General features: G+C 42.6%; 1 protein-coding gene across 2 annotated transcripts in view; it reads right to left on the bottom strand.

Annotated features, from left to right (window-relative positions):
- The window catches only part of Micu1 (mitochondrial calcium uptake 1), a 136,109-nt gene extending 113,420 nt beyond the window's left edge, over positions 1 to 22,689 (bottom strand). The window contains exons 1-2 of one of the 2 annotated variants that reach the window (XM_057751102.1): positions 22,513 to 22,689; positions 3,826 to 3,987 (exon numbers count right to left, since the gene is read on the bottom strand). In XM_057751102.1, the coding sequence (XP_057607085.1) occupies positions 3,826 to 3,986 (161 nt within the window). In that variant the 5' untranslated portion in view covers position 3,987; positions 22,513 to 22,689. The remainder of the gene's footprint in view (positions 1 to 3,825; positions 3,988 to 22,512) is intronic. The other variant, XM_057751104.1, reaches the window with a different exon arrangement.
- Between the last annotated feature and the right edge of the window lie 1,359 nt (positions 22,690 to 24,048).

Genomic DNA, 24,048 nt, shown 5'->3' with positions numbered 1-24,048 from the left:
AAGAACTGGGATTAAAGACATGCATTGCCAAGTCCAGCCCTGCCCCTTTCTTTAAAATTTAAAGCAAAAGTAACTAGTAATAACAAAATTCCCTGGGGTGTGTGTACACATACAGGCATGGAATGTATAACGCAATAATACCAAGAGCTAGAGGAGGAAAATTAAAATGTGTTGTTGCAAATATGGTGTTCTTACATATATGGTGAGACACAGAACACTACCTAAAGGTAGGTTACGACAGAACTAACCTAAAGGTAGGTTACGACAAACACAAGATGTATGACATAAAGTCCAGAGCAGAGCTTGACAAACTATGACCCATAGGTCAAATTCAGCCTCTTATCTGTTTCTGTAAAGTCCTCTACCTAAGAATGGTTTCTACATTTTTAAATGGTTGAAAGGAATAAAACAATAATATTCTGTGATACACAACAATTATATGGAACTCAAGTTTCCATAGCCATCAAGTTCTACTAGTGCTGCTGGTTTAAAACAACAGCAACAGAGGCTTAGCACACCCTGCTGCCAGCTAGTGAGCCCCTTAGGGAGTGCTGGCCAGTCCTGCTTTTAGAGCAGGCACAAAGAGGGCAGGTAGGAGGAGAAAGGGAGAAACAGAGAAAGAGCAGAGCAGGGCACCTGCCTAGCATGCGGGTGGACTTGGGCTTGATGTCTGGAGCCATTCCCCAAATGAAAACCAACACACAGGGCATGCATACAAGGAAATAGCACATTGGACACCATTAATACCTACAGTTAATACATGTCAATGAAAAATAAGAAAATGAAATGGAGAGCTGTCTTACAGGTTGCTGTCAGAGACAAAATCAACCATAAAAACAAGTGAATGGGAGGGGCATGGAGGTGTACGCCTATAATCAGAGCACCAAGGGCGAAGCTAAGGTAGGTGGGTTTGAGCCAGACGGCAGCCTGGGTTACAAATTCTAAGCCAGACTGGGCTCTACAGAGAGACTCTTTTCAAAAACAAAACAAAACCCCCTCGATTATTTCTTACAGTACAGTGGATTAAGTCATAGACAAACCCAAAACAAACAAAAAGTATGGAAAAAAATTCACTGAATATTTTTAAGTATTAACAATAGTCTTCAAAGTAACTAATTAGAATAAAGACTAAACAATATGAAATATGAGCTCAGTGAAAACAATATATTAAAAACGTGAGACACAAGCTAAAGTACCGCATGGAAGATGATATTAAATTTCTGTACTGGTAAAAAATAGAAATACAAAGTAATGATATAAAACTCCAACTTAAAGTAAGTTTGAGAAAAAGAACAAAACCCATGATTATCAAGAGGGAGATAATAAAGAACATAAATGTGCAATCAAGAAAAATGAATGACTGTGAAAGTTGGCTCACTGCATCACGATGAAAGAGAGACGAAAGAACAAGTTTAAACACCATATGCTCTCTGTAGTATTAAAACCTTCGTTTGGGATTAGAGAGATGGCTCCGTAGTTAGGAGAAGGGGCTGCTCTTACAGAGGCCCCAGATTAAGTTCCCGGCACCCACGTGGTGGTGCATACGTACATGCAAGCAAACACTCATATGCACAGGATAAAAATAAACAGACAAATAAATAAAGCAAAGGCACAGGGTACTGAAAGCAAACACGCAGCTAAGGAAGCAAAGCATCATGTCCTGGCAACTGACGCAACAACTGAAGACTGGAATAACTGAGTGCGGGGCTGGGAGAGTAACTCAGCACTTGCTTAGCATGCACAAAGCCCTGGGTTCGAGCCCTAGCATCACAATAAAATGAAACAAATCCCCTGCCTCACCCCAATCACAAAAATTAACCTATGAGCAGCCCTAAAGCTAAAACTCTAAAACTCAGAACACAGAGGATATATAGTAGGGGATGAAGAAAAATTTCCTCAATAAGAAACAAACCCCGTTAATCTATAAAACAATACCAACAAACTGGGCTTTTTCAAAATGAAGTTTGTGTTCTTTGAGAGACACTATGAAAAAGGTGTAGAAGTGCACCACTCGGTGACAAGATTGACAGTAAGGACATCATGACTTCCCAAGTCTTGTGGCCAGAAAAAACTTTCAGCACTCAAAAAAAAAAAAAAAAAAAAAAGCCAGTTTGAGTTTGGAGAGATGGCTGGGGGTTAAGAGTATGCATTGATCTCAGGAAACCCTGAATTCAGGTCCCAGCACTCATGTCCAGGGCTCAGAAGCACCTATAGCCCTGACTTCAGGGGCTCCAATGCCCTCTTCTGGTCTCTGCAGGTACCCTCACACATGTGCACATACCCACACACAGATATACACATGGCACACTTAAATAGAAACCTTTCCAAAGTAATTTAATTTTTACTGATAATTTGAATAGACAATCCACAAAGGAGGCCAAAGAAATGACAATAATTCTGGGAAGAAGCCTGGCAACATCAGCGGTTGGGGAAGCAGAAGGCAATGCACCATGAAGCGCCTGGCTAGAAATGTGGTGCCTAGGACAGTACAGAATAGGTGGAACAGGGTTACTGCTCGGCCACAGTGGTGCGCCGCCAAGAGCCCAGAGGGAAACTCTTTGTGTTTTATTTTGTTTCAAATATCTATCTATCTATCTATCTATCTATCTATCTATCTATCTATCTATCACTTTATTACTGTTATTTTAGGTGTGGGGCGGTGCACACCTAAGTGATTGTGTGGAGGTCAGGGGTCAATTCTTGGGAATCAGTTCTCTCCTCCTAGGGATCAAACTCAGGTCACCTTGTTTGGTGACAGAAGCCCTGACCCTCTGAGCTGCCCTGATTGGGCAGTTTTGAATCAAGTTTCTATTTTTCAAGCAAATATATTTCTAGGTGTTTACAGCCAAAGGAAACAAACAAGGCGGTTTTATCAGTGAGAGCAGACAATTAGAAAGAAGCGCCCGAGAAGTGGAAACACGCTTCATACGCAGCCATGTGAAAGAGCACCACTGGACTGCTCAGGACTCCAACCCCTGATGCACAAGGACGCACTTCAGAAGCTGTGCTGTGAGAGAAGACATCCAGATGGGCACTGGGGTCACTCTGCCTCTCTTCGCTTTAAAGACAGGCTGCTCTCAAACCTTCTGTGCTCCGGTCTCTGTATCCCCAGGGCTGTGCCTCGAGACTCTGCCACCACAGAGCCTCCAAGAAATACACTCTTTATGGTTCCCCCTCAGGTTAAATTTCAGAAATACAAAGCGGCAGTGCTAGAACTCAACTCAGGAGTTGCTTGAAATTGTGGGTAATGTGAGACTGCGTGGAAGAAGCCTGGGAGGACATTATGGGTTGGTAGAAATGCTCTATTTCTTGATTTGGGGGTGGCCACACAGTGGTACACATTTGTTAATAATCATGGAACTATATGTTTAAAATGGGTAGACTTTGTTACATATTTATTTAATAGAATTAATTTTAAAATGTACTGTTTTTGAAAGTCATGCATAACGATAGCAACTTGAAGACAAGGTGAACGAAGAAGAAATAAACACAAAGTATGGCAGAGTCAGAAACGAGAGGCCCGAGGATCACTACATTTTCTTTTCCCTCCAGGGAAGGTTCAGCAACTCATAAGAAAATGATGAGGTGACATACGAGTACCAAGGATTATTAGTTGCATGTGGCCATCAAATTGTGAAGTTTCAGGAAACATCCATTTTCTAAAGACATTCCTACATCACGATACACATATTCAGCAGGGGGACAGGCAAGCTTGAAGCAGTTTTCTGCCTGCTGCTCTGGCAGGATAGCACAACTCTCTGAAAAACCCCATTTCATAGGTCAACATCATCAACACCGAATGATCAAGCCGGAAACAACACTCACTTCTTCCATAAGAGACCAGAACTGGCAGTCACTGCGGATGCTCCCAGGAAGGCCACCATCATCAGTCTTCGCTTGGTCTGTGTGGGCTGAGATGCTCCATGGTACCATCGAGAGCCCACAGCTAGTTTTGCCAATGCAGACAGGGCGTTAAGACGAAACATCCTGTGGACAAAGGATAGAAATGTCACTTTTAGGTGCTGTTGGTGGCAGTGATGATGATGATGATGACAACAGCACATCAGCAAACACTGGTGAAATACTTGCTCTGTCGGACACAGTTCCAAGTGTTTTGCATGTATTAACCTCAGAAGAACTTACGAAAACAGAACTACTACTTTTTTAAAAAAATTTCTTTTAAAGATTTATTTCTTTATTAAGTATACAGCTGCCAGAGAGAGCTGTGGAGAGAATAGCTCAGGGCAGCAGAATCTGTTGGTAAGGTGCCCTTCACGGATCAGGCGGAGTTACTGAATGTACTACTAAGGTGTCCGTGCCACAGAAGCAGCAGGCGAAGGGCATGGAGGATGAGAAGAGGCAGCCAGCCCTTCCTCCTGCAGCGCCTCTCTCCCGACAAGGAACAGTGACTGTGAAGGGACAAAGCTCCAGGAGCACAGACAGACGATGCAAACAGATCTGGAGCTGAAAAGCGACAGGCAAGTGAATCGCTCATCTCCCAGGTGTGAGACTCGCCAGCAAATCCACTCCAGAAAGCAGAGCTTAAAGCTAGATGGCACCAAGTTTCAGCTGGAAGACGCGGCTGTTTCCTGCGCTGACGCTGAGAGGTGCTGCCACTAAAGTAACTGAAGTTTGAACTGACTTTTTCCCATTCCCAGTCGTCAGAAAGTTTCCTCCCTGCCAGATTCTTCTCATCCCATATATAAAGTATCTCTATAGGAAAAGCAATCATTGAATGCAGTGGTTCCCAACGTTCCTACCGCTGCAGCCCTTTAATACAGTCCCTCATGCTGTGGTGACCCCCAACCATAAAATTATTGTCATTGCTACTCCATAACTGTAATTTTGCTGCTGTTATGAACTGTAATGTAAACCTGTGAAATGAACCCTATGAAATGACCATTTGACCTTCAAGGGGATTGCGATCCACAGGTTGAGAAACACTTGCTGCAATACTTTGTTTTATATCAGGAGCACCTGCAACTTCACCAAGACGGCACCAAAGTCATCACCAAAACAAAGGTTTTAAAGACTGGTCGCCCTCCAAATACAGTCACGCACCACTCCGGGTCACGGTCTGGCTACATGTATGAATGGTTCCATAGATCACATCACCTAAAACTGAGCATGGTGGCAAACACTTTTAATCCCAGCACCTGGGAGACAGAGGCAAGCAGATCTCTGAGTTCAAGGTCATCTTGGTCTACAGAGTGAGTTCCCGACCAGTCAGGGATACTTAGTAAGTCTCTCCCTTGCTCCCTCCGTGTGTGTGTGTGTGTGTGTGTGTGTGTGTGTATCCTAACAATGCCTTAGATTACAGAAATAAAATTCTTTTTTTTTTTTTTCCGAGACAGGGTTTCTCCGCAGCTTTTTGGTTCCTGTCCTGGAACTAGCTCTTGTAGACCAGGCTGGCCTCGAACTCACAGAGATCCGCCTGCCTCTGCCTCCCGAGTGCTGGGATTAAAGGCGTGCGCCACCAGTGCCCGGCTACAGAAATAAAATTCTATAGCATTCACGCATCAGCAGTCTTCTAATGACCCATTTTTCAAAATGTATCCTCACAGATAAGCGATGAATGACTGTACTTGCTACGACATCAGACTCTCTTAATTTTACTTGAAATGTTGTTAGGAATCTTTCTAGAATAGTTCTCGGACACCAGTGAGAGTGGAAGAGAAGAGCTGTCACGGTAGACAGCGATGTGAGTGAGAGAGATGTCACCAGTGGACCAAAGCCAGGCCAGCTCCTGAAAGACTTAGCTCAGGTCCAGTTGCATTCATCCACAGTGGGGCGAGAAGGCAAGCAACAGCTCACAGAAGCCTACACGGCAGTCAGCTCTGTTTTTTAAAGGCACGTTATAGTCGACAAGTGTAAGCTTCTGTGGTCAGGCTAAGGGCATTGTTAAGGTTGTTAAGGGCTGTTTCTCCAGGTTATCTTTCCAGGGAGCAAGTGAAGTCCTGCTTGGCAATAGCTAGTAGAAGCAGCGCTTTAAGTAAAGCTAACAATTGGCCTTTCTACCGAATTTCACTGCACTATATCAGGTTTTCTTTCCCAGTACAGTTAATACCCACTGTGCTGACTAGTTTTATATTAACCCAACACAAGCTTGAGTTATCAGAAAGGAGGGAAGCCTCAACTGAGAAAATGCCTCTATTAAGATCCAGCTATAGCCGGGAGGTGGTGGTGCGTGTCTTTAATCTTAGCACCCGGGAGGCAGAGGCAGGCGAATCCCTGTGAGTTCAAAGCCATCCTGGTCTACAAGAGTTAGTTCCAAGACAGGCTCCAAAACTCCACAGGGTAACCTTGTCTCGAAAAACAAACAAACAAACAAAAACAAAAACCAAACAAACCAAAAAAAAAAATCCAGCTGTAAGGCATTTTCTTCATTAGTGACTGATGGGTGGGTCCACCCCATTGTGGATGGTGTCACTCCTGGGCTGGTGGTCCTGGGTTCTATAAGAAAGCAGACTGAGCAAGCCATGAGGAGCAGGCCAGTAAAGCCAAGCACCCCTCCATGGCCTCTGATTCAGCTCCTGCCTCCAGGTTCCTGCTCCGTATGAGTTCTTGTCCTGACTGCCTTCCACGATGAACAGTGACATGGACGTGTGAGCCAAATAAGCCCTTTCCTCCCCAACTTGCTTTTTGGTCATGGCATTTCATCGCAGCAATAGAGATGCTAACTAAGACACCTCCTTATTAAAACTCTCCTTTTCCACCCTCTCATCCTAGACAAATCTATCATCTACCCTCCTCAAATCCCACAGCTTTAAATGGCATTTACATGTAAATTCTTCTCAAAAGGTCATGTCTAGCCTACGCTTTCCATAAGAACACAGCTAGATTTAAGTTCCTACTCGACAGGCATCTCCAATTTAGTCTAAAACAGAAATCCTGATTTTATCAACTTAATTTATTCATCTCTAAAAATCAAATATCTGGTCATTCAAGCCCAGAGCAAGAGTGAGCTATCTTTAGTTTCTTTCTTCTTAAATTATCATGGAGACTCCATCAGGAAATGCTTTGGACCCTCTTTCTAAAAAACATGTAATTCATAAAATGTATCCCCATATCAAATATTAGATCGACATGTCTTAAAAGGTAAAGCAAAATTTGCAGCCTGATCCTAATTAGGTCAGCTGCTTGCTAAGGTGCACACACACACACACACACACACACACAAATAAAATGAACATTTTTGCTATTATTCAACTGACAACTGTAATACCTATAATGTCAAAGCATGGTATTTTAGAATCATCTGATCATGGACATGCTTTAAAAGCAAAACAAAACATACAAACTACTAAAAGTTCTTCAGATGGAAGAATCATGGAAGAGGAAAACTGGGAAATTTGGGAATAAAAGAACATCAGAAACAGATTTTCATCATGTCTGACTGCATCAAGGGCCCCAGGTATGATACTTGCAGGAAATATCATGCCGAGAAAGAAACTGGCCCATCCCAAGAGCCCTGGCTCATCTCCCAGGAGAAGGACTACCCAGTTCTGGAAACTGGGGCACACAGTTAAATCTGCCCATGTCTATATCCTGGCTTTTGCTTTATCTTTTCTATAAGCTGTAATTCTGCTGTGGGCAAGAAGACAGATTGAGAATTTCTCTCTAGTTTTGATCAGAACTGTAAGTAAATTCACGTTTCCATGCATGTACATGCTATGTTGTTTTCTTTTAATGTGGGTAAGTGTGTAGATCAAAGCCAGGCCCTATGGCTGGGAACTCTAGTAACATGTCCGGATTGTTGTAATACTTATCTTTATCACCTCCACCCTTCATGAGTTATTGGCTGGGACAGAGAAAAGCATAAAAGTACATATACCCTGTACACACAGGAGATAATTCAGGGACGAGCAGGTTCCCATCACAGATCTCAAACGTTTGTTTCAGATTGCAGACAAAAATCCCATTCATCTCTGGAACCAAGCTGCCCTTTAGGGAGAGGACCAGAGCTAAGGGTACGGCCTAGCAGTCAAGACACGTGCAGCGTAAACAGACCCTATGCTTGGAACCTAGGTGCCCAGCTGTAGAAGAACGGATGAAGGAAAGGTGGTTGACAAATACAATGGCATTTACTCAGCCATAAAGGAGAACAAAGATAAGTTATTTGCAGGACAATGGATACAACTGGAGGTGACTATATTAAGTGAATTAGGCCAGTCTCAGAAAGACAAATATCACATGTTTTTTGTAATTTCTAAGTCTTACATCTTACACAGATGCAAAAATTATATATGTACGTATGGTATAAAAGCAAAAGCCCCTTTTGAGACAGGGCCTGATTATATAGCTCTGCCTGGCCTGTAACTCACTATGACCTCAAACCCACAGAGATCTGCCTGTCAGTCTCAAGAGTGCTTGTCCTGGTATTGAAGGCATGTGCTATTATAACTGGCTCCAACAGACCCCTTTGATATTGCAAAATGACATCCACAAAAAGTTTATGCTCAAAACCAGTGAAAATTACAAAAGCAAGTCACACAAAAAAAAAATCCTATCATGTTTTAAAGTTTATGGTTTTGTGTTAGCCTGCATTCACAGTTACCCTGAGGTGTACAAAGCACATAGGCTGAGCATGCCTGGTAGGATACGGGAGACAACAGGGAGAGGGAGGGAGGGGGAAAGACAGAACAATGCAGGGGAATATGCTAAACATACAATATATACTTGTATAAAAATCTACAATAGTTTGAGTTCAAACCCCACTACCAGACAAAGTGTTGAGAGTAACATGAATGTAGATTTAAGTGGGTGCTTTCTCCTCTGGTAAATCTCTAGTGATTTACTCAGGCCTCCCTTCAAGGGACACACCTACTAAATGGAGTTCCTTTGAAAATATAAATGTCTTACAAAATTCCATTTCAGACCTTCTTTTGTACCTGTAGTTTCTCAAAATAATCAGCTTGAAATAGTCCTTGAGCCCAAAGGGCACACTGGACATGACATATCCTGGCCCCTACAGTCCTATTTTGAAGAGCTATGTGCTGAACCCCATCCTTTTCCACATAGAGTGCTTGTGGTCTCGTGTGCACTAGTCTAGTGCTGGGAGGGTGGGGCTGAGCTGTTAACCTGGTACAGCCTCAGCTTTCAACAGGAACAGCGTTTCTTGGTCTCCAGCTTTTCCTTCAGTCATTTTCCATTATGGCGTACAACATGATGTTCTGCATGCTTACGCAGTGTGCAGTGATACCCCAATCTTGCTGGTGAGGACCTGGGCTGAGGTCACTGAGAAGAGCCCATAGGTGCAAACTCTCCTGGTATTTACGGTTCCTAAAGGTTCTGTGCTCTAGTGCTACCTAAATTGATCTTCCCCATTTATGAAAGTTTAACCTAAATTTTAGGTTACTTATCCTAGCAAAATATGTTCGCAGGAAAGCTTAGAAAGGGACGTTGACAGCAGCTCCATTCATACATACACATAACAAAGTGTTCAGACGCATTGGTCACTAGTGAAATGTTAAAAACACAACGAGACACCTTAGTACACCGATTTAAATACCTAAGAGAAGAAAGCAACTAAGAATACAGAGAGGATGCAAAGCCAAGACAGCTCTTGTACACTCATTCCTGCTGGGATGCCAAATGATACGGCCACTCTGGAAGACATGTGATGTTTTCTCAAGTTAAATGGGCTCTTCCCATGAGATCCAGCAATCCAGATGAAGACATCTACCCTTGAGAAATAAAACCTTACGTTAAGAAGCAGCAGCCATGCATGAATGTCTACAGAAGCTCTCTTTGTAAGTTGCCCCAAACTGAAACTTCAAATGTCTTTTGACAGCTTCATGGATAAACTGTGGTACAGCTACAGAATCGAGCACAACTACAATTGAGAACAGACTCGTCAGGGCTGGAGAGATGGCTCTAGTTAAGTGCTCGTATTGCTCTTCCGGAGGCCCTGAGTTCCATTTCCAGCACCCACTTGACAGCTCACAACCATCTGCAGCTCCAGTTCCAGGGCATCCAATGTCTTCTTCCAGACTCCATGGGCACTGGGCAAGCATTTAGTGCCCAGACATATGATGTGGGATGCTCTTCTGTATGTGAATGTGTTTATGTGCATGCAGGTAAAAACACCCATACATAGAAATTGACAACAATTTAAAAACTTGCAAAAAGGAATAGATTTGACACATGCAACAACTGAGGTAAATTTCAGAAGTATTACACTGAATGAAAGCAGCCAGCCTCAAACAGTGCGTGCTGAACAGCCATGTGGACACAAAGGGAACTAGGGAGACAGAGAGCACACCACCGGATGCCAGGGATGACAAGCCCTGACTAGACAAAGACCACAGGAGAGAGCCACTTGCGAAGTCTTTTCTGCTCTGTGGCAGTGGTAAAATGAATCTGTACTATTAAAAATCATGTATCAAATTTCGTAGAATTGTACAAGAGAAAGAAGTCCATTTTGCTGTATAATAACTTTGAAGGCTTTTAAAAGCCACACTGTATACTGTATGATCTCACTGATATTACATTCTAGAAAAGGTAAAAACAAACAGATCAATGAGTGTCAAGGGTCAGAGGGCGAGGGAACAAGATGACCTCAAAGTGTCACAAGGGACTCGCAGGAGGTATGGGAGCTGTTCTGTTCTTGATTATTGCAGTGATCACCTGGCTGCCATTGTCAATACCTCAACAAGGAATTATACTTCTTTTAAAGGTTTTTTTAAAAATTTATATGTACGTATGTATGTTTGTCTGCATGCACATGTGTGCACCATGTTGTGTGTCTGATGCCCCTGGAGGCCAGAAGAGAGTTCTGGGTCCCCTGGAACTGAGTTACAGGCAGTTGTGAGCCAACATGTAGGTATTGGGAACCCAACCCAAGTACTCTGGAAGAGCAGCAAGTGTTCTTAGCCCTCTTTCTGGCCTCAAAGGGATATGGGTGTTTCGAGTTCAAACCTGGATGACGGTTGCACACGAGGTATATTTTTTTACAATGAAAGCATTTATGGAGAGGCAGAAGATGGGTCTGAGGAAAGCCCAGACTACAGGATGAGATCCTTTTCCTAAAAGAGAACAATTAGAAAGTTTTACCCCGCCTACCCTTGATCCTCTGAACCCAAAATAACTTTCTGTTCCTGTCTCCCAAGTAGCTGGGCTACAGGCAAAACCCACCAGGCCTGGCTAAAGGATTGCTGTATGATGTCTGTGTATGTGTGTGTATGTGAAGCAAACTACCTCTCTTTCATCCTAAGTTCATGGTTAATGCCTCCACAACAAATAGCACATGAATGTATTAAATTTGAAAAAAATTATAACTGTTAATTATGTGTATGATGTGTATGTGGGTGTGCGTGTGTGAGTCAGAGGACAGCTTTGTGTACTTGGGTCTCTCCTTCCACCTTTACATGGCTCCCAAGGATTGAACTGAGGACATTGGGCTTGGCTGGCAAGTGCTTTTATCCATTGAGCCAGCTTGAGACATACACAACTTCATGTGCACAGGAGCCACTGAAAGGCAGTGAAAGCTTGAAGACAGAGATACGCCTGTCTGTTTCTTCTTAAGTCTGATGGAAGGTAGACAGTCATGTATACAAATGACTGCACTTGATACAAACAAGACAAAAATGCTTTAGCCAGGCATGGTGACGCATGCCTTTAATTCCAGCATTAGAGAGGCAGAGGCAGGTGGAGTTGTTGAGTTTGAGGGTTACAAAATAACAGTTTCAAAACACACACATATACTCGTATGCACTTTAATGACATTTAATCTCAGAAAAATTATTAGGTAGAGATGATCATGATAAGACAATTAAATGGTTCACATAAATCACATATCTTCATTCGTGATTTATCAGCAAATGCGTTCATTGTAGGATACAATGCGTTTTGAGAATAAAGCTTTAATATGTCAACAGCACTAGGTGGGTAACTACAAGAGAAAATGTTAAAGGGAACATACAGAACGCTGATCAGTGATGATGCCCCGCACGCCCCACTGCACACAGTCAGAGCACCGTGTGAGCTTCCCCCGAGATTAAAGGCTCAGGCTCTGTCTCTGGGAGAGAAACGACACAAGAGGGGTACCCATGCAGGGAATACAGTAACAATTCAGTGTCAGAATAAATGTGAGTCAATGGCGTGTCGCTCATGGTCACATTCAGCAGCAAAGACTTATTTGTAGTGCAGGCCAATCTGTAAGAGTAATGTGTTTATAGACAGCCATGCATGTCAGGCACATATGTCTGCCAAATGAAGTCCTTTCCTGTAGAAAGAACCATTTCAGTGGCCTTCCTGAGTATTCTCAGAAGTAAACATTGTTAAACATACTCCCTTACAACAGCTTGCCTATATTTATGGTCTCTTTCTAAACCCAAGCCTGCCAGGTTGACAAATAATCTTGGGATTTCACCTGATAAGATTCCTTCCCCTCCCCCACTATCCTTTAACTCCAACCTCTAGTTTCCCCAGGGCGGGGGCTGGGAAGTGGGGTGGGTCTTGCTGTGTTACCAAAGCTGGTCTTAAAATCTTGTGCTCAGACGTACCACTTCTGCCTCCTATGACCCTGGCCCACAGCTCCAGCCACGCCGCACTCCCGGCCACACTACACTCTTGACCAGGCACTTTTTAAAGTGATGCTCTAAACTTTGGGACTTAATTAAACTCAAATAAGACAATGAAAAACTGAACACACAGAAAAGTATGAGCTGCTGCTGTGGGCTTTGTTTCATCCTATTTTGCTTTGATAAGCAGAGGCCCATAAATATCTTACTCTACATAATTAATTAGTTCTAGATAAAAGACTTAACCATCTTGACCTCTTAATGGACAACAAATTTTTCAGTAAGTCAGAACTATGTTTCATTACTGATGGCAATTATGTGCTTACAAAGGAAAATATGGATAATAAATTACCACAAATGTCCAGGCTGAGAGCTACGGAGATGGTGCAGCGGTAAGAGTGCTTCCTAAACAAGCATGAAGACTGGAGTTCAAATCCTCATGACTCACATACTAAGCTGGGAAATACTAATGTGTATGTCTATACCACCTCCCTGCAAACACAAAGATGCAGAGTAGAAACAAAGACAGGAGGAGAGCAAAGGCTTGCTGACTGCCAGCCTAGCTCCAGGTTCATTGGTAGGCCCTCTCTCAAGGGAAAAACGTAAAGAGTGATCCAGCGGGATACTGATACCATCCTCTGGTCTCTACAATTGCACACACACTACCCATAGGTACATACACACATGCACACATATGCACACACACGCACACACACACACACACACCCCTGAGCACAATGTGTAACATGAAGCAAATTATAAATAAATGTTTGTTTGGAAAGCAGCTTAAGACAGTGCTGCTAGCCAGGCATGGTATACACACCTGCAATCCAGGGCTCAGAAGGCTAGGGCAAGAGGGTGGAGAGTATGAGATTAGCCTCAGCTGCATAGGGAATTCCGGCCCCAATCTGGGTTACATATCAAGGTTCTGTCTCAAGCATGGAAGCAAACAAACAAAATAAAAAGAGGAAAAGCCTGCTGATGGTGATAATTAAAGGTCTGCATTTTATACAAAGTAATTTTCAATGAAATATTACATAAATATATAAACATAAATAAATATTATCTTTTAATGCAAATAATTTAACTAGAATTCAAAGTAAGACTGGATTTTTAAAAAACATCTATTATCTATCTTTGCTACGAACAATGATTATTTGGTCTCCTTTTGGACTCCTGGCTCATGGTTCCCTAAAGCCATTGGGTCCTCAGAGTGTTTCTTTCTATGACAAATATATAAACACAGAAGACGACTGGTATGGGAACAGGGATGCTCCTGCACAGCTTCAGGATGGGAGCTGGATGCCAGAAGGTTGGCACTTTCAGCCCTATTTCCTATCCCCAGGGAGGGGAAATGCACTGAGGATCACTGCCAGTTATTTCATCAGCCAAGCCTCTAAGAAACCCCCAAAGCCAGACTGAAGAGCATTGGGCTGCTGAACACCCGAGAGGTCCTCAGAGGACGACAAACAGTGAGACAGCATGGGCGCACGGCACCTCAAGCAGCTTCTCCACCTTGCCTGTTCCCAAGTCGTAGCCTTTACATAAAAGAGTAAGGGCCAGTGAGATGGCTCAGTGGGTGTAGAGGTACTTTGCCACCAAGCCTAAGGACCTGAGTTCAATCCCTGGCACCCACATAGTGGAAGGAGAGAACCAACATTTGCAAGTTGTCTTCTTATCTCCACAATGTGTGTGAACACACACACACACACACACACACACACACACACAGAGTAAAATAAAATAGTAAGGAGAACTTTCTCCAGAACTCTGGCAGTTCCTACAGCAAATGACCAAATCCAAGGAAGAGGTATGGGACAGTCACATCACACAAAAGTTGTAGAGAAGAGAACATGGGAGCTTCCTGCTTGTGATGGGAGTGAAGGGCAGGACCAGTCTAGTGGGATAAATAAAGCCGTAACCTTTGGGGCTGTCTGAACTACTCCAGCTAGTGTCAGACTTGAACTAGATCATGAGACACCGAGCTGGTGCTGGAGCTGGTCAGTGTGGGGAGGAAGCCCACACTGCGTATCTGATGTGAGCTGAGTCCTGTGAGACACACAAGAGGGTAACAGTTCTTGCTGTAGCTTTATTTTTCCTTTATCCAGCTGAATCCAGGAAATCACATTTTTGTTGTTGATTTTCTTCTGATGTAAATTCCACTTTAAACCCGTGGAATCACTTCCATCTCTAAGAAACTGCAAGTGAACAGTACACTATATCTACAGCTCCTTTAAACTTTTGCTTATTTATTTATTTTATTTTATGTGGATTGGGTGTTTTGCCTGCATGCATGTCTGTGCAGCATGAACATGCAGTGCCTACAGAGTCCTGATCCCCTGGAACTGGAGACACATGCAGTTGTTAACTACCGTGTGGGTGCTGGGAATTGAACCAGGGTTCTTTGGAAGAGCACTGGTACTCTTAACCACTAAACCATCTCTCCAGCCCCTTGCATTACCTTCTAATCTCCAATTCCACTCCTAGGTACACACATAAAAGAACTAAAAGGAAGGATTCAAATAAATACTTATGCAATAACCAAAGTTTAAACAAACCAAGTATCTCTGGATGGAAGATGTGTGAACAGAATGGGAGCTGTACCTGCAATGGAATACTGTTCCACTGTCAAAGGGAAGACAGTTGTGGACTAGGCCGCCACAGGGATGAGCCTTGGCAGATTATACCAAGTAAAATGGCAGGATACAAAAGGATGAAACTACGTGACGTTGCTGACATGAGGCGCCTAAAATTAACCAGGTTCATGAGTCAGTAGGTACAACAGCTGTTGTCAAGGATTAGAAGAAAGGAAACAGGAAGTTATCATTTCATGGTTCAGAGTTTGCGTTTGGATGATGAAAAAGGATGGGGCAGTGGTTAATACAAAATGGTGACTATGCAAAGGGGTGGGAGCAGGGTGGAATCAATGTGTAAATTTTATACCATTTATATTTATTGTAACTAAAGAAGAAAAAAACAACTAGAGAGAATTTTACCCAAGAATTGTTTATAGTAAATATATTTTCAGTTAAAATTAAAAAAATAAAATAGGAGGATGAAGACATGGCTCAGTGGTTAAGAGCAGGTACTGCACTTGCAGAGGACAGGTTTGGTTATCAGCACCAACATAGCAGCTGACAACCATCTGTAACTCCAGTTTCCAAAGTCCAGTACCCTCTTCTGGTCCCTGTGGGCACTATGTGCACATGCTGGACAGACATACATGTAGACAAACACTCACATACATAAAATAAAAATAAATAAATCTTAAAAAAAAGAAACCCAAACAATTTGACAAGATGATTTAGAACAGCGGGCCCAAATACTCTCAAAATTGATTAACATAGGGGAGATATACTTGAGATGCAAGTGATCGCAAAAATTTTCAAGATTTCAGTGTGAAAGGCAATAAGCCAGAGGAGACCTTACCAACTTCAAGAACAGAAGCTAGCAAGCAGCCACATGGGAAACAAAGCCAGATCTGGTAGCTCCTTGCCTGACTGTCTTCCTACCCTATGCTACAGAAATAAATGTGAACATGCTTACCATTGAGCAAGTAGGTGTGTAGGTGCACATCTGTAGTCCCAGGCAGAGGACCAGGAGCAGAGGTGCATACTGCTACGGGTATACAGTGAGACCTAGCCTCGAGAGCAAATAAAAAGCAGGGTAATATACACATACTATATGCACATCCATATATATGGAAAAGAAACTAATACAGACTTAACCGAATAAACTGAAATCTAGATCCATAAGGTCAGAATAGTTAGCTAATTCCTTACAGCAGAATCTGAGATTTGCCACAATAACATTCAAGATGCTATGATTCATTTTTATAACCAATAAGCAAACAACACTTCATCTTAATAGAGAATACACAGCCCTGAGTTTTCCACCAAACTTTAATCTGAGCGTAAAGAAAACACGGAGCCAAGAAAGAAATTATCAAGGTAAGAGTGCGACTATCGAGCAAGAAATGAAAGCTCTAGGCTAAAAGAGTGAGAGGAGCCACGCAAAGCACTGCTGTCTGAAAGCTTCAAGTGCTGGGGACACATGAAGACTGCACGCTCTGTAGAGCGGGTAAGATGAACTGTACAGCAACAAGCAATGTTGACGAGGCGGCCAGGCAGAAGGTTAAGGGGTGCCGGTGTGAACACCTGAACACCGTCTACACGTCACCTAGACTGGCATGTCTGCATATTCGCCTCGTCTAATTCTCTATCAACAACGCTTTTGTTGTTTTGTTTTTGAGACATGCTAGCCCTTGCCTCATATTTACTGTGGATAAGATTAACTTCTGAGCTTCCTGCCTCCACTTTCATTGCTGGAATTACTTGTCCAGTTGTTATTTTATTCTAAACTTTTCAAAGGAAGGTATAATCAACATGTCACCCCAAATATCTTTACAATATTGTCCTTTATATTTATAAGACAATTATCACAAATGCTAACTAGTAAAACTTTCTTAATATTCTAATATGTGAACCGTGCCACTGCTTCCATGGGCCCCGTTACCTCTCTCCAGATCACTCTGGTTTTGATCCCTTTCCACCAGGAGTCGCTATGTACTTTCCTACTTTATGCACATGAGTATACTTCTTGCCCAAGCAGAATTCTGTTCCATCCTGGGCACGAATATCTCCAGTTTTTAGAACATCTGTGTGCTTATTTTGGCTCCAGAGACACTGTGTCTAGTTAACAAAAAGAGCCTTTCCCCACAGCCATCCAGACCCAGTCACCTTTCAGAAGTCCTGTTTCCAGCAGATGCCCCCAGACTCCAAGACAGGGAGGCCAAAGCACTTTAGTCAGCACAACCTGGTTCTCGGTTAAGACTGCAAATGTCCCACTTTCTACAGTGCTTTTCCCTACCAGGACAACTGGCAGCTCCAAGAGCTTGATGCCAGCATTTAGTGAGCACGACTGCCAGGGGACTGGGCACTAAGCGCCTGGCATCTCTTCTCTTACTTCTCCCTCAGTAGCTAACAGGGTTGGTTCTCCAACGTTACTGAAGGCATCAGAGTGCAAACTTAAGTAACGAGCAACAGTGGGTTTCCTGCATCCAGAAGTTGCTGCACTTTTTTTTTTTTGGTTTTTTCGAGACAGGGTTTCTCTGTGGCTTTGGAGCCTGTCCTGGAACTAGCTCTGTAGACCAAAGGTTTTGTTTCTGTGTGTGTGTGTATGAGAGTATGTGTGTGTGTATGTATGTGGGGGGGGGGAGAGAAAGTGTGTGTGTGTGTGTGTGTGTGTGTGAGAGAGAGAGAGAGAGAGAGAGAGAGAGAGAGAGAGAGAACTGTGTGTGTGTGTGTGTGTGTGTGGTGTGTGCCTGCACACGCGTGCGCACTTTCAGGATTTGGTTATCTTCCTCCAGCATGGGATGAACTCAGGCCATCATCATGTCTTGCATAGGAAGCACCTGTACCTAGTGAGCTATCTCATCAAATCATAGCTCCAAGCCTTCCAGTTTACTGACATGTATGTAACATGAAATCCAAGCACTTTAAAATCAAGACAATCTGAAGGGCAATCTAACCCACTGCTTAGGCATGCATATATATACATTTATATATACATATATATATATTTATATATACATATATAAATATATATCACATACACACACTCTCCTTGAGGCAAAAATTGTAAAATTAAAAAAAATAAAATCACTTAGACATTATTTCTGCTATTATTAACAGTTACATGTGATTAGAATGTTATACATCCCAGGCACGTGCTGTGTACTAATTAACCTTGTCCATACAAGAGAAAGGCATGAGCACTGCCACATGCAATAGGACAAACTCAGGTTCAGAGGGATTATCCAGTTCACCATTAAGGAGTGATGGGGTTGGGCATTAGAACAGACCTCATCCGAACCTCTGCCACCAGTGTCAGCAGCTAGTTCAGCAGCCAGCGTCCAGTGAACTGAGCTGCTGGCATCTCTTTCCATTGAAAACAAGACAGCAAACAGCAAATTGTTTTAATTATAGCCACTCTGAAGATATAATGGATCATTATGACAAAGCATAAAAAGATAAAAAACAAGACATTAATGTTAACTAGTTTTAAAGTTAATATCCAGTTGACAGCAAATAGTGAATTATAGTGTTTATTTTTCATGCAATGCTCAACACAATGTAGTCTCTACACCAAGAGACTTTGAAGAATAATGAAGAGAACCTAGAATTTAATCTTATTGATCACCGATTTTCAAGCAGTTAAAATCTTTTGATTGCCTATTTATAAGCTGCAGTTACTCAGTCAAGTTAACCTACAATACAAAAAGGACCAATAATTATTGAGTTTGATATATAAATTGTAGCTCAGCAATAGAGTATATGCCTAGATAAAAGAGATGTTGAGGGCTGGAGAGATGGCTCAGAGGTTAAGAGCATTGCCTGCTCTTCCAAAGGTCCTGAGTTCAATTCCCAGCAACCACATGGTGGTTCACAACCATCTGTAATGGGGTCTGGTGCCCTCTTCTGGCCTGCAGTCATACACACAGACAGAATATTGTATACATAATAAATAAATAAATACTTTTTTAAAAAAAGAGATGTTGACAAATTGGCAAGTTTTACAATATATTATAGGGTATACCTAAATACTTGGGGGCTAAAAATATGACTCATTAGTTAAGGCACTTGTTGCTTTTGTAAAGGACCTGGGTTCAGTACTCAGCACCACATGGTGGCTCACAACTACTTGTAACTCCAGTTCCAGGGGATCTGATGCCCTCTTCTGGACTCTGTAGACACCAAGCACATACATGGTGCACAGATATACATGTAGGCAAAATACCCATACACCTAAAATAAAAATAAATAAAAAACCCAAACAAACAAACAAATACTCCAGAACAAAGAAACCATAGGAGTAACAACAAAACACATATATGCAAAAGAGGGGCTCAAATTTCAAATTTTGAAAGTTAATATTTTTAAAATCAAAAATCAATGCAAAACTACAAACCCAAGTAATTTATATGGCAAAGGAAAACAAGGCCTCTTAAAATAAAATATCTATGGCTTCTCACCTTCCTACAACCATCCTTCCTTCAGAAGAACATAGTCCCTCAATCCCTTTTCCTTTAGAAACTAAATATTCCCCACCATTAGTTTGTGTTGTTTGAGAATATGTTTTCTGTTGCCCTATTCCATGGTAAGAAAGAAACACAGCCTGGCCACAAAAGCATTCAATTGCTCTGGCTGCAGGGAGAGCCTCTGGGACAAGCTGGCTTTGCTGGCCAATGAGATGCTGACACAGACACGTGCTAGACTGTGCAGAGGACAAGAGGATCTCTTCTGGGGTTTCTACAGGAGCGTGCAGGGTGTGAACCTATTGCTAAGTTTTTATGAGTATGAGGCCAGGTTTCAATTATTTTTCTATTAGTATTCCCAATTACATCCCCCAGCAGAAAATGAGTCCCTACTGGCAGAGGAACGGGTCAATTATAACTATGACTTTGTGTGTGAAATTTTTTCTTTTCTTCTTGAGACACAGTGTTATTATGTAGCCCAGGTTGGCCTGGTGTCAAGCTCAAAAGAGATCTGTCTGCCTCTGCAGTGCTCAGATTAAAGGCATGCAACACCACACTCAGCCCAGTGCTATATTTTTTGTAATGTTTCCATTATTTAATAGAACATGTTGTTTTTATAGTAAGAAACAGAAACATTTAAAGATAATGTTCCAGCTTCTCAAACATGCCCAGATAGAAACATTTCATGTTTTTGAAGCATTAGCTTTTTTTCCCCCTCATGATTTATTAAAGTAGACAGAGAATCTATCTGAAAAGAACCGTTTGTCTTTTGATACTAAAAGAAACTTTTTATTCTGAGTTAGGAGACATGCTGCCATAAACCTCTAAAAAGGGAGTTTTATATAAAAGGAGGAATACTAGATAACTCTTTGAGGGGAAATGGATAATAAGTTCACATGTATTTTCAACATTGTAAAAACTGTTCAAGGACTAAACCTAACTTCAAAGTTTCAAAGGGAAAAAAAATTACATTTGGAAAAAGGCTTTATTGGCCAGCCAACGGCACATGCCTGTAATCCCAGTACTCAGGAGGATGAGGCAGAAGATTGTCACTAAGTATTAGGGCAACTGTGGGGATGGAGAGTGGGGTTACATGAGTTACTTCAGTCTAATAAATGATAAAAGGTCAGAAGTTAAATTCAGTTAAATACAGGTTATAATTATTTCATGTGATATTCAATTATGGGAGAAATTATACATTATTAAGTTTAAGAAAGCAAGTCTTGGGGTGACTTTTTGCGAGTATAAAAACCTATAAAGGGCAATGAGCAAGGCTGAATACAGTAGTGTATGCCTGATGTTTCAACTGTTAAGGAGGCCAAGACAGGATAGTTTGTGCCCACGAGTTCAAGGCCAGCTTGAACAACACAGCAAAAACACTGTCTCAACAAATTCAGTAGTTTACTGAATATTGTAACTACTCCATGAGACGATAGGAAAACAACAACAAAAGCAGGAATTCTCTTGCTTTTATTGCCCTTTATTAATTTCTATCACTCTCTCCAGGCACGTGCCATATTCCCAAATCTTCACTTTATGCTAATATTATTTGGAATTTTATGACCCTCTCTAAGGATACTTAGGTGTTGATGACACTTTCTTGGCATGTAGGTAGCCAGGGTGATGTCTATAAGTGAAACAGCTAATCAAGAGATTTATGTGCATTGGGGACTGAACCTATTAGGGCCTGCAAGGTGGGGCACGCCTGTAATCCCACCCACCATTCAATAGGCTGAGGCAGAAGGATGCAGACTTTGAGGCCATACTGACAGGCAAAAAAACCAACAAAACAAAAACCAACCAACAAACAAAAACATCAAACCTGTGTCAGAAAACAGAACAAAAACAAAGTAAATCAGACCAAAGTAGCTGGAGGCCTGAACACCTTCCCTGGATAAGTGGCATTCTAAACTCTTTAGGATAAGCAAATCATCAACCCAAGAATCCCGTTGTCTACACCAGAAAACAATCAGGATGGTCACACTGGGCTGGCCAACTATTTTTTTTTTTTTTGTCTCAAGATGGTGACAATCGTTGAAGTCTAAATTTCCCAACAGCTGTCAACTCTGAACTCATGCACAAACTCCTTTCTAATGCTGTTTAAGTCACCTCCACATCTGACCCTACTGGCTGTTTTAACATAAACAGAGGCCAATCAAAGAAGTCATCCCAAAAGTGGAATCGAAATTTCTATTTAAAAACAAACGGGGGGGGGGGTCTTTTCGAAGCATCGTGGGAAGAAAACGATTTATTTTTAGTTTTATGAAATGTTTACTCTATTTACATGTAGAAACATTTGCACTTACTTCAAGTACTTGAAAGGGCCAGTAAAAAAAGAAAGAAGAAAGAAAGAAAACAAAAAGGTAAAACCCTAGGATTTATAAAAGTGACAACTTATTATAAAACACAGTCAGTCATAAACTCTTCTTCCAACATTCACGTAAACCAATAATACCTCGCTTGTTCTCGAAACATCGAGGTAACCTCGAATGGGACCGGGCACAGACGAAGAAAGAGGGAGAATGAGAAAGAAACGTAAAGTCGCCAGTGAGGATAAAAAGAGAACAGTCCAAGTAGTCTTCAGTTTTGCTCCTCTAAGGAGCCAATGATTCCCCCCCCCCCTTTTTTTTCTAGCCCACGATAAATGAATCTATCTTTCTATCGCAGCCGTAAACTCCTGCATCCACTTCCGACCACATCCACGAATTCCAGGAGAATCAGTCAGAACTCCCTCTGTGTCCCGGCCGCGGGTGGAGAGGATGCACTCTGAGGTTGGAAATCGGGCACCACAAGTTTTCCCCGGACAGGAATAAGGGTTGGGGTGAAGGGAGCGGAGGACCTAGCAGTCCCCGCAGCCTATCACCGACAGCATCATCATGACAGCTGTCCCGGCGGACCTGAAAAGTGGCCGGGTCTCAGAGCCAGACCAAAGGCTCGTCCCTAAAAACTTACCCGCTTCTCGTCCCCTAAACGGCTGTCTCCGCGCCGCGAGCAGAGTCCTCACACTCACCCGTCCGAGCTCCAGCTTTAGCAGCCACTCTGGGAAAGCCGCCCACCTCTGACGACCATAGAGACGCAGCAGCCGCCAGCCCCGCTGCGCGTCCACCGCCCACTCTCACGTGACTCCCTTAGCCGCTGGGCCTGTCGGGATCTCGGCGAAACGCAACCCGGAGGAAACCAAGGGGAAAAATGGGGAGAGGCGGGGAAGTAACCCCACCCTTCCCTAGGACACGCCCACACCTCGGGTCCCGTCCCGACTCAAAACTCCGCCCTCCCTGTCCTCCGGCCCCGCCCACAGATCGGCCTCGCCCTCTTGCTGTTTAGGCGGGAACGCTGTCGGGTTGGCCGAATCTCTCAAGCACTCCTTTGCTGATTTTGTTTCTCTGCTTTCAAAATGCACCTCTTCTGCGCCTCTTTCTATTTAAACTCCGCTCTCTGGTAAGTGAGAAAGTGATAATGAGATTCTTCCCACCAGCCATGAGGCTCACACTGTTTTGTTTTGTTTTTAACATCTTTTATTTATTCTTTGACAATTTCATACATGTATCCAATGTATCTTAATCCTATCCACCTCCAATTCTCCACTTTCACGCCTTCCGGATACTTTCCAGTACACATTGCGTGAAAGGAGAGAACTAACTGATGCCCCCTGACCTTCAGGTTTATGCTGTGGCAATACATACATACATACATGTATACATGCATACATACATACACTATGAAGAACTGAATGGAAAGAGGGAGGGAGAGAAGTAAAAGTCTTTCTTATATATTAATAAGAGTTTAGTATACATTGCCCTTGAGAAGCCTGTCTGTTAACTCTGATAATTTTAAATTTCAAGTTGCATCCCAAATTGCCCTAGAACACTTTGGAGGCTCATGGGAGTTTAGTTTAGTTGTGGCTAAATTATTTATCTGAACAAGGGAAAGAGAAAACATCAGTATATAAGTGTTGACTTAAAATTTTCAGCCAGATGTGATACGACTGTGATTTCAGTGTCTGAGAGATAGAGGCAGTAGGTTCAGAGTTCAAAGTCATACGTAGTTACATAGTGAGTTTGAAGCCAGTCTGGGCTGTGTAAGACCCTGTCTCAAAAACTAAACCAAACAGAAATCCATCAAGATCAAGAAAGGCCGTGATTAAGCTGGGCACGGTGTATGGGACTGTAGCCCTGGGGGGTGGAGAGAAGGATCTGGAACTTAAGGTTATCCTCAGCTACATGCAAAGCAAGCCGTTCTCTAACCTCCGCCCGCTTGCACACCGAAGCATACGCACTCACATGCATAATAATACGTAAGCAGATGTTAGAAGAAATGACGTCCACCCACGTAGGTCTGTCCCCCATCTGTGGGTCGTCCTCCCTGCCCCGCTCCGCGCCAAGCCAGCAGTTCAGTTCCCAAGCTATTTGATTATCAAATGCCTCACACTCATCTGTGGAGATTTTTGTTTTAGTTTTTTTGAGACAATTTCTTTCCATATGGGCCAGG

The sequence above is a fragment of the Chionomys nivalis genome, chromosome 19 (assembly GCF_950005125.1).
Source record: "Chionomys nivalis chromosome 19, mChiNiv1.1, whole genome shotgun sequence".
Classification (NCBI taxonomy): domain Eukaryota; kingdom Metazoa; phylum Chordata; class Mammalia; order Rodentia; family Cricetidae; genus Chionomys; species Chionomys nivalis.
Note: the sequence above shows the minus strand (reverse complement) of the source record. Positions and strands in the feature narration are given on the sequence as shown.